We start from the raw sequence: 11,933 nt of genomic DNA on the forward strand, positions 1-11,933 counted from the left end.
AGAACTGCTTTGATGCCTTCATCAAGGCAGTTCTGTTTTAGACACACCTTAAGGTACTCATTCTTTTAAACCTAACAGATTTCCTTCAGCTTATTTCCTGCTTGCTTCCCATCAGAAGTGTAAGAAAATTCTAACAAATAGCAAAACTGCTAAATCATGTTTGCCAAAAATAATTTGAATTTAATTTTCTTTCTATCTACAATAATTTCACTTAAACCTAGTAATTAATCCTACATGTATAGTACTATTGATAGTTGGCAAGCACCTGGTGCCCAAGTGTGTTAGTGTTTTAATGAAATGTATGGCATCACAGTTGGAAAAAAGCAAAAGGTGACACAAATGGTGTGTGAACAGGAGATGCAAATAGATTTCATAGGAGGATTTCTTACACACCTAGTGTCTGTGTGTGTGTGTGTGTGTGTGTGTGTGTGTGTGTGTGTGTGTGTATACGTGTCTACATGTGAACAGACTCTCAACATTAAGTCAATCTTTCTATTGCAAGTTAGAAGGCTGAATAGATCAACAATGTGTTCGTGTATGTTTTTTAATACTGAAGGTTGCCCTCTTCGTGTGCGAGTCTCAACGCCAGATCCGACAGGTATTATCCTTACTGCCTGCAGAAAATGAAACAAACACAAATTCAGTAATGTGTGTGCAATGAACAAATATATGTATGCATGCATGTATGTATGTATATGTACACACACACACACACACACACACACATACACATATATATACCAAACTATAACTGTTCCAATATACTAATTTCTTTCATTAGCAAATAACATTTTATTTACAAAAAAAAAAAAAAAATTGAACGGATGACTTGGAGCAAAATATTCCAAAAAGCAGCTGATAAGTGTCCAGCATAGGTGGGAACTCCTTGAATACTGTTTAAAAAGCATCTCAGGGGGATTCCTCAAGAAACTGGTTGAGAAAAGGCCAAGAATACATTTCTGGAAATTCTAGACAAAATGGGTGTCAAGTTTGAAGATAAATTATTATTAAATTATTTTTTTTTATCACAACGTAATTGATGACTTACACACACACACACACACACACACACACACACACACACACTGACGAAAACATTAACTCAAGAAATCCACACACATAAAAAAATCCAAACATTGAAGTCCATAAATGAAGTCATGTGTAATAAAGTGGAATGACACAGGAAAAAAGTATTGAACACACTAACTGAAATTTATTTAATACTTAGTGGAGAAGATTTTGTTTGTAATGACGGCTTCAAGATGCTTCCTGTATGAAGAAATTAATCAGCCACAGTATTCAGGTGTGATTTTGGCCCATTCTTCTAAACAGTCTTCAAATCTTGTTCAATTGGATTCAAGTCAGGTGATTGACTGGGCCATTCTAACACCTTGATTTTTTTTCTCTGAAACCAATTAAGAGTTTCCTTTGCTGTATGATTTGGATCGTTGTCCTGCTGGAAGGTCCACCCACGTCTCATCTTCATCATCGTGGTGGATGGCAGCAGATTCTTCTCAACAATCTCCCGATAAAGGGCTCCATTCATCGTTCCTTCAATTATATGAAGTCTGCCAGTACCATGCGATGAAAAACAGCCCCACACCATAATACTTCCACCTCCAAACTTCACTGTTGGTATAGTGTTTTTAGGGTGATGTGCAGTGCCATTTCTTCTCCAAAAATGGTGTGTAAAATGACAGCCAAAAAGTTAAATTTGGCTCACGTCTGACCAGACTACACTCTCCCAGTATTTGATAGGCTTGTCCAAATGAGTTGCAGCAAACTTTAAACGAGCTTCGACTTTCCTTTTCTTCAGTAATGGAGTCTTGCGGGGTGAGTGTGAGCAGTGGAGTGCACTGCTTATTGTTTTCTCTGTGATGATGGCACCTGCTGTCTCCAAGTGTTTCTGGAGCTCTTTCCGAGTGGTCCTTGGCTCTTGGGGTACACTTCTGACTATTCTTCTAATAACAAATTACACTGATCATCCTGTTCAAAAGTTTAAACCCCCTGGCTCTTAATGTATCGTGTTACCTTCTTGAGAATCAGTGAATGTTTTCAGCTTATGTAATAGTTGTGTACGAGTCCCTCAATTGTCCTCAGTGTGAAAAGATGGATCTGAACATTATATAGTCACTGTTGGAAAGGGGTCAAATATGTAGAAGATGCTGGAAAAACAAATTATTTTTCTGGAGAACAGTGGGCAGTTTAACTGCTCAGGACAAACAAGGGACTCATGAACAACTATCACAAAACAAAAAAACAGTCGTGGATCATCCAGGTAACGACACACAGTATTAAGAATTAAGGGTATGTAAACTTTTGAATGGGGTAATTTTTATAAATTCAACTATTATCTTGTCTTGTGGACAATATGTAAACATCTGTTAAGTGAAATAGCTTATTCAGGACAGTAGTAAATAAAAAAAATAACCTGAGATTTTTATGATCCCTCTTAATCAAGGGGTATGCAAACTTCTGGGCACAACTATATATATATATATATATATATATATATATATATATATATATATATATATATATATATATATATACACACACACACACACACACACACACATACACACACACACATATACATAGAGAGAGAGAGAGAGAGACTGAGGACTGAGAAGCTCAATGTGCATTCATTAATACGGCTGTCAGCAGGGTTCAAATTTTTCTACAGTATTTACAGGGCATCAGAGACATTTGGCTTCACTGTTGAACTACCTTATATACAACTTATGATATGTGTGTGTGTGTGTGTGTGTGTGTGTGTGTGTGTGTGTGCCATTGCCTGTAATGATGGTGTCTCCTTCATAGTTGAAGGCACAAGAGAAGATCTCATCAGTGTGTCCCTCCAACACCTGTACACATTATTATTACTGCACATCTACAATCATATATTCATACAGTAACAAGTTCTGAGAGGATTTATGTAAATCAAGTGAAGGTTAGAGTCATTAATACATTACATAATCACACACCTGCAGACATGAGCCAGAGTTCACACACCAAACACGTGCTGTCCTATCCGCACTCGCTGTTAATACACGTGTTCCCTGTGGGTTAAAGCAGACCTAGGAAAGATAATGAGTCTCCAGTCATGCAAAATTAATGTTAATCAACATTCATTTTTATCATCAATCAAAATGCAAATGAAAAAGTAATGGCATGTAATCCATTATACCATACATCACAAAAAACAGTTACAGTTACCATGGTACTTCAAAATATTGTCACAACTCCTTGTTACACTCTGGCTCAGACTGCCTAGGTGGATGATATTATAGGACAATTAGTTAAGTCCCATCTGTTCCATAAAAAGGACAGATGTCTTGTAAAGGCATTATTCAAACAGTAAAGTTACTACGTAAATTACACAATATTTGTCATAACTACTGCCATTATATAGTGAATCCTTGCCTTTTTTTCTTCTCAACCACATCATGCATGAACATGAACACAGTATGAAGCAATCTGTTTGCCACATGTGGCTATTGTCAGAGCTACAGGGGTCCTGTCCCCCATAGCTGTGGATATCCCCCTCTAATTTCCATTCTCCATACAAAAAGTCTACACACCTCTAATAAAATTGTTTTTGTGATGTAAAAACCAAGATAACCAAGATAAATCATGTCAGATCTTTTCCCACCTTTAATGTGATATAGCAACCAACAAAATTCAAGTGGAAAAAAAGAAAAGGAAAAGAGTGGTTGCACAAGTCTGCAATGGGCTGGCCCCCCATCCAGGATGTCCCTTGCTTCATGCCCTATGGAACGTAGGGATAGGCTCCAGGCTCACCCTGGAGTTTTATGTTTGGCACAAAAACAAGACAGCTTATTACCCAAAGAACACCATACCCATGGTGAAGCATGATGATGGCAGCATCTTGTATGGGGCTGCTTCTCTTCAGCTGGGACTGGGGCTCTAGTGAAGATAAAGGGATAGCTCCAAATCCCAATCTATTTTGGTACAAAACCTGCTGGCCTCTGTTAGACAGCTGAAGATGAAGAAAAACTTCACCTTCCAGAACAATAATGACCCAAAGCACAAATCCATGTCAACAAAGGAATGACTTCAGAAGAAGATTGACGTTTTGGAATGGCCCAGTTACACCCCAGATCTAAATCCTAACCTATTTTTTTTAACCTACTGTTCTTTTCCCCCCTTTATTTGTTTTTCACTTGAATTTTGTTGGTTACTATATTACATTAAAGATGGAATAAGATCAGACATGATTTATCTTGATTTCCTTTTTTACATGAAAAAACCTGCAATTTTAACAGGGGCGTGTAAACTTTTAATATCCACTGTAGGCAAGTATAATTTTTAAAACACTCCTGAGTACCATAGTGTCTACTAGCCTTGTGTATTTACTTATTCATTTAAATTTCTGACATATACTAACATTATTGCTCTGTGTTCAACACTTGCTGCTGTTGGTGTTTCAGACATTAACCTCTATGGCATGTCCACATTATGTATATATTATATATATCAAGTATATAATTTGAAAAAAAAAAAAAAAAACAAAAAAAAAAAACATTTTTTAAAACATGTTTTATCTTTTTTCACCTTGGATAGTCTCCAGTGAGCGGAGTGATTCCCTGTTGAGTAAGAGGATCAAATGTGGCTACCATATGTTACGAAGCCTTGTACAGTTGATACTCCCTCAGCATATCACACACTGTTTACTGCTGATTCTGCTAGACCTAGCTGGGATTCAACCCATCAAATAAAGCTCTATGTCCAGATGTGTGCTGCCCAAGTGCTGAGTGCTTTGATAGTGCTCCCTAGTGAAAGCTTAAGATGTTGCACTGCATATGGCATGCACTGTCTATAGGTTGGCTATTCTGCTGCTAGCACTGGTGCACTCCCTCCAATATGCAAATGTTGACTCTGAAAGGAAGTTCATTAACACCTCAATTCTGGCCGTGGGGCACATGAGACAAGTTACGAGGCAATTCTGTACTTTTTTACATGCCATCAAGTGTGTTTGGCAGAATCTGCTCAGGCCTGATGTGTGCAAAGCTGTCCTGTGGAACCTGCCTTATGTGCAAAGGTCACTCTTTGGGACTGGTGTCAAAAAAGTACTAGATAAGTAGGTACAAGTTTGAAATCACAAACCCAGCACTGCCAAATGGACCATTCGTGGGGTGCCACACACCACTCCAGTCTTCCAATGCAGTGGGCCACAGCAGGGGCTGGCATTGAAGCATTTTATAGGACAAAACCTCAGATCAGTGGGTCCTGATAACAGTGTTGCCCCAGCTATTCTGGGGCACAAGGCCTAGTTGAACTCATATCACATAATGTTGCTGCTCTGTCACAGTATTCAGCATCCAACTGAATGGCATTCAGTTCTTTCTCTCTTGAACAGAGGTGCTATAAAAGGTTCTACTCAATATATTTTCCTTAAATAAAGGATGTTGCTTTGCCAGTGTTGTCTACTTAAAGAGCCTATACATCAGGTATGGGAACTGATAAGATGTTAGTCACTTCTGCAGGCCTTTGAGTGCTCGCAGTGACATAGGCATAAGTGAAATGAGCATAGAATGTGCTCAGCTCATTGTCAAGTGAGATGGAAGTGCTTGCGCTGTTGATGTTCTTGTTTTTAAGTCTATGATGGTCTGTAATTCTTGCCATATGCTCCTTGAATCAAAAGTACCAAACTTGTCTTCATTTCCATCTCTGTACTTGTGTTTGGCTGCTGTGATTGTTCTGCAGAGAGCATAACTGGACTGTTTTTTTTTCTGCCATATGCCCAGAGGAAAAAAATAGTAGCCCATGTGTTTATTGCTACTGAAAATTTGTTGGTAATCCATGGTTTCCATGGCCTATTAATGAAGTTGTTATACTTGAACAAAACCACAAGGAAAATCAGCTTTTTCAATAATTTATTCAACAGAAATATCAATATATGTGATATTCTTCTGTGGAATAAATAAGTACACCCTTGGCCTCAGAAGCTAGTATTGCCCCATTTAGCAGAAATAACTTCTTGTAGGCATTTTGCATAATTGTCCACCAGGCTTGCTGGAAGTTTTCACCACTCCTCCATGCGATATTCTTTCAGTTGCAAGATGTTTGAGGTTTTTCTTGCATGTACTACCTGTTTCAAATCCCCCTACCACATTTCAATGGGATTCAAATCTGAGCTTCGATTAGGCCATTCCATAACACTCCGTTTCTTCTTTTTGAGCCATTCCTAGGTGGATTTGCTAGTGCGCTTAGGATCCTGTTGAAAGGTCGACTTTCGGTTCAACTTCAATTTCAGAGAGATGGCCTCACATTATCTTCAACACTCTTTGATATGATGCAGAATTCATAGTTGAATCATTGAATGCAAGATGTCCAGTCCCTGTGGCAGTGAAGCAACCCCAAACCATAACATTTCCACCAATGTGCTTCACAATTGGTATGAGGTGCTTCTGATGAAAAGCTCTCTTTGGTCTGTGCCAAACATATCTTTGATTTGTCTGTCTAGAGCACATTATTCCAAAAGACCTGGTCTTTGCCTACAGTGCATCCAGAAAGTATTCACAGCGCTTCACTTTTTCCACATTTTGTTATGTTACAGCCTTATTCCAAAATAGATTCAATTCATTATTTTCCTCAAAATTCTACAAACAATACCCCATAATGACAACGAGAAAGAAGTTTGTTTGAAATCTTTGCAAATTTATTAAAAATAAAATACAAAAAAAGCACATGTACACAAGTATTCACAGCTCAATACTTTGTTGAAGCACCTTTGGCACCAATTACAGCCTCAAGTCTTTTTGAGTATGATGCTACAAGCTTGGCACACCTATTTTTGGGCAGTTTCTCCATTCTTCTTTGCAGGACCTCTCAAGCTCCATCAGGTTGGATGGGGAGCATCTCTCCAGAGATGTTCAATCGGGTTCAAGTCTGGTCTCTGACTGGGCCACTCAAAGACATTCACAGAGTTGTCCTGTAGCCACTCCTTTGTTATCTTGGCTGTGTGCTTAGGGTCGTTGTCCTGTTGGAAGATGAACCTTCGCCCCAGTCTGAGGTCCAGAGCACTCTTGAGTAGGTTTTCATCAAGGATGTCTCTGTACATTGCTGCATTCATCGTTCCCTCGACCCTGACTAGTCTCCCAGTTCCTGCCACTGAAAAACATCCCCACAGCATGATGCTGCCACCACCATGCTTCACTGTAGGAATGGTATTGGCCAGGTGATGAGTGGTGCCTGCTTTCCTCCAGACATGACGCTTGCCATTCAGGCCAAAGAGTTCAATCTTTGTCTTGGTCATGGTCTGAGAGTCCTTCAGGTGCCTTTTGGCAAATTCTATGCGGGCTGTCATGTGCCTTTTACTGAGGAGTGGCTTCCGGCTGGCCACTCTACCATACAGGCCTGAATGGTGGAGTGCTGCAGAGATGATTGTTCTTCTGGAAGGTTCTCCTCTCTCCACAGAGACACGCTGGAGCTCTGTCAGGTTGACCATCGGGTTTTTGGTCACCTCCCTGACTAAGGCCCTTCTCCCCCGATCATTCAGTTTGGCTGGGTATCCAGCTTTAGGAAGAGTCCTGGTGGTTCCAAACTTCTTCCATGATGGAGGCCACTGTGCTTATTGGGACCTTCAATGCTGCAGAAATGTTTCTGTACCCTTCCCCAGATCTGTGCCTCAATACAATCCTGTCTCGGAGGTCTACAGGCAATTCCTTGGACTTCATGGCTTGGTTTGTGCTCTGACATGCATTGTTAACTGTGGGACCTTATATAGACAGGTGTGTGCCTTTCCAAATCATGTCCAATCAACTGAATTTACCACAGGTGGACTCCAATCAAGTTGTAGAAACATCTCAAGGATGATCAGTGGAAACAGGATCTTAATTTTGAGTGTCATGGCAAAGGCTGTGAATACTTATGTACATGTGATTTTTTTGTTTTTTTATTTTTAATAAATTTGCAAAGATTTCAAACAAACGTCTTTCACGTTGTCATTATGGGGTATTGTTTGTAGAATGTTGAGGAAAATAATGAATTTAATCCATTTTGGAATAAGGCTGTAACATAACAAAATGTGGAAAAAGTGAAGCATGGTGAATACTTTCCGGATGCACTGTACATGCTCATTGGAAAACTGTGGTCTTGCAAAGGCTTTTTCCTCACACGCCTTGCATGCATGTGCATCTCTTTCTGATTGTAGCAGCATGCACTTTGACACCAACATCCTGTGATGAAATTTTGGGGTTCTTGGGAGGCTTATTTTTCTTTATTTTTCACCTGATTCTAATGTTATGGATTTGAAGGTGTGATAAATGTTGGGGTGTACTTACTTTTTTCTGATCTGACTGATCTGTTTTTTTTTGTAAATGTAAATGTAAATGAATGGCATTTGGCAGACAGCCTTATCCGGAGCGACTTACAATATTTAATTTATACAACTGAGCAGTTGAGGGTTAAGGGCCTTGCTCAAGGGCCCAGCAGTGGCAGCTTGGCAGTGCTGGAATTTGAACTCCAATATCTTAACCACTGAGCATTTGATAGAGTGTATCACATGTATTAATAGGCACTGTTTCAAAGAGGATCAAATGTTTGCTTGTCCAAGTGGGTCAAAACAGCCAACAATTTCCATGGGGTGTACTGATTTTTTTCACATGACTGTATATCCAAATTTGTTTAGACACAAAAAAGGGGGCGGGAGTAGCGGTGATTGAGTATCCAGCCTCCTCATGTGTTGTTTGAGATATGTTGGCAGTATTTGGTGTTAACCGTTTTCAAAGTTTGCTCTGTTGTAGTCCTGGACAAAAATAAGGGAGGCATCTGGATGGATGGTTTTGATGTCTTTGTACAGTATCTTAAGTGCCACATCAGTGTCTGCTTGTGGTGGGATATAAGCGGTCAGTATAATAACTGCTGTAATCTCCCTAGATAGCTAGAATAGTTATCACTTAAGCATGATGTGTTCCAGATTGGAAGAACAGATGGTGTTTTTGTACATTCCAGTGATCACACCAAGCCTTATTGATCATAACACACATTCCACCCTTTACAGGGAAATATATGTTGCCGCTACCTGGATGTCACCATGCACGTTCCCCATATTTTACAAGGTAAACACTGCCCCTCTGATTTCAGCAGTCATTTCTGAGCACCTTTTAGGGCATCGTGAGCAAGGGTGAAATAGACCGCTAGTTATTTGTGAAACTGTATCCTTATCATTTGAAACCGGTGCTAGCTCAGCAAGAAGGGTCTTGGGAATGACTGCTGTTTGACACAGTATTTTCCATAAATACTGATGCCATATATCGCTATGTGACAATACTGAAACATCTCACCATATGTGCGCACATGTTTACAAGAGGTGCTACAGCTCGTCGGTAACCCCTGGCAGTGTTTTTACTAATCTTTTTACTATCATGCTAGTATGCTAGTTAGTGTTATGTCTTGTTTGTGTCCAATTGTGTTCATATGTCCGGTCATGACATTTTCTGTGATATTTTTCAGAGAGGATCCTCATTCAATGTCTGAAAGGTAGCACTATGGCGGTTGCACATGAGTACTAACACAGTTTTGGTGTTTGGAACTCCAAAAGCTTCATCTTCGGCATGGTGCTTTGCAGCTTGCTTGTACCACTCAGCTATGATACAACATCTGAGGTCATAGTGTTATTACAAGAGGTCACCACAGTTAGAAGAGAAAGAAGTGGAACAGAATTTTTGAAAGGGTGTTTAACAAGATTTATTAAATTTTATGGTGAACTTTACAATGAAAACAGTATAGTTGCTTATTTACTAGTGATCAGTGAGCTTAACTAGTTAGCTGGCTAGAAAGCCAGGTAATGTTAACTTGAAAACTGTTTAAATAGCTGCTTGTGCCAATGTTTGTACTGTTCTGCTAGGCTGCTGTTAGCCGCTCACAACCTACATCACTTAATTACTCCAGTCAACAGTCAACCTTCATAAACCTCAAAATATTACACCACAGAATTCCTTTTTTTGCATAAGCCTTGTACTACTGAGCTGCTCAATAAGATACAGCAATCAATATTGTAATATTGTAAACCATATTAAAAACTAGGCAATTATCACACTACAAAATTTTATTATCTGCAGAGTGTGTGTGTGTGAGTGAGAGAGAGATGAAGCTAGAGAGAGAGAGAATGTTTAAACTCTGTGTGACCTGTGTCACTGTGGCAGTATGTTCTGTAGCTGAAATTGATGAAGAGCCCCTTATGTGGATGTTGTTATAAAAATTTAAGAGTGTGTTTGAATTATAAGCCATTATACAGGAAATTGAACTATTCTGGCCTTCATGATGAGAGGAGAGAGAGGGGGGAGAGAGACAGATGGAGATAAAGAGATCAAGAAAGAAAGAGAGAGAGTGTGTGTGTATGTGTGTGTGTGTGTGTGTGTGTGTGTGTGTGTGTGTGAGTGAGTGAGAGAGAGAGAGAGAGAGAGAGAGAGAGAGAGAGAGATGGATGGATACAGGGAGGAATTGAGAGGGAGGGTGATAAAAATAAAAGATGTGTGAATAATGATATAACGGTGGCATGAAGACAGGAGTGAGAAGGAAGTCGGTAACCAAAAGAAATATGAGAAAATGGTATTGAGAGAGCGACAGAGTGTGAGACAGGTAGAGACAAACAGGAAGTGGCTGAGGGACAGGCAAGAAAACAGGAAATGAACAAGAGAAATTGGAGGAAATGGAGATGTGATAAGGAAAAAGATCAGCGTGTGTGTGTGTGTGCGTGTGTGTGTGTGTGTGTGTGTGTGTGTGTGTGTGTGTGTATGCATGCAAGACTTACCTTAGATATCTCTCCTTCATGACCTTCAAGTTTACATACACACTGGTAGGTTTCTGCATTAAACACCCTGGAAGTACCTAAACAGGGGGAGAATGAGTAAGAAGATAGGATGTAAAGGCAGCGATAATAATGATGGAAATGTGTGATAATCTTGCTGTAAAGTGGATGATGATGATGATGATGATGATGATGATGATCTGTCACTATTTTCAAAAAAGCTAAAGACCCACCTCTTCCATGAGCACTTAACTAACCCCTAAAATGCTAACCCCCACATTATTTAAAAAAATAAAATAAAAAAACGTACTCTGGCTCTTACATCTCTACTCTGCGCACTTTGCTTCTCTAGAACTCAGTTATAAATCTTGAATGGTAGCACTACTTGTATTGTTCTTGATATATTGCTTTTCTTGTATTTCCTCATTTGTAAGTCGCTTTGGATAAAAGCGTCTGCTAAATGAATAAATGTAAATGTAAATGATGATGATGATGATGATTACTGTTATCAGGATGTTAATGGTTGTAATGATGTTGGTGAGGGGTCTGATCATGACAGTGATGTAGCTGGTGAAATACTGGTAATGATGTGTCTGCTTGTTAGACGTCACTGGTGATGATGTGGTTGATGGTGGTGTGGAAATTGTGATGTTGTTGTGCTGATGGTATCAATGGTCTCACCATCTGCAGAAGCTGTTGCGATGAGCTGACCAGTATAATTAAAGCAAACATCCAGCAACTCATCATCATGACCAATTAAAGTCGCCAAACATTGGCCATTCTCAGCTTCCCACACCTACACACACATACAAACACACAAGCTTAGTTTAGGCCTTTCATACACACATACAAAATATTTATTCATGATATGTAATGAATATAGCACTGAATTCTGACCTTGCAGGTTTTGTCCATAGAGGCAGAGACAATGAGGGAACAGTCCCAGTTGAAATGCACACTACTGATTTCTCCCCTGTGCCCTATCAGAGTGTGTATTCGCCTTCAATGACACATACAAACCAATATATCAATGAATAAATAAATAAATAAAATACTCCAATCAGAGAACATTTGTGAAGTGGTTTTCTAGAATCTGGTATGGCTATGCTAATTTCCCTTTTTCCACAATTCACGTCTAGGCAGAAGATGAAAATTC

At 39.4% G+C, this 11,933-nt stretch overlaps 1 protein-coding gene across 1 annotated transcript in view; it reads right to left on the reverse strand.

Moving 5' to 3' along the window:
- Positions 1-553: 553 nt before the first annotated feature.
- The window catches only part of daw1 (dynein assembly factor with WDR repeat domains 1), a 22,947-nt gene continuing 11,567 nt past the window's right edge, over positions 554-11,933 (reverse strand). The window contains exons 9-14 of the mRNA XM_053623374.1: positions 11,675-11,777; positions 11,459-11,573; positions 10,781-10,857; positions 2,988-3,080; positions 2,798-2,867; positions 554-614 (exon numbers count right to left, since the gene is read on the reverse strand). Of these exons, the coding sequence (XP_053479349.1) occupies positions 580-614; positions 2,798-2,867; positions 2,988-3,080; positions 10,781-10,857; positions 11,459-11,573; positions 11,675-11,777 (493 nt within the window). The 3' untranslated portion in view covers positions 554-579. The remainder of the gene's footprint in view (positions 615-2,797; positions 2,868-2,987; positions 3,081-10,780; positions 10,858-11,458; positions 11,574-11,674; positions 11,778-11,933) is intronic.

This window comes from Ictalurus furcatus, chromosome 4, assembly GCF_023375685.1.
Source record: "Ictalurus furcatus strain D&B chromosome 4, Billie_1.0, whole genome shotgun sequence".
In the NCBI taxonomy this organism is placed as follows: domain Eukaryota; kingdom Metazoa; phylum Chordata; class Actinopteri; order Siluriformes; family Ictaluridae; genus Ictalurus; species Ictalurus furcatus.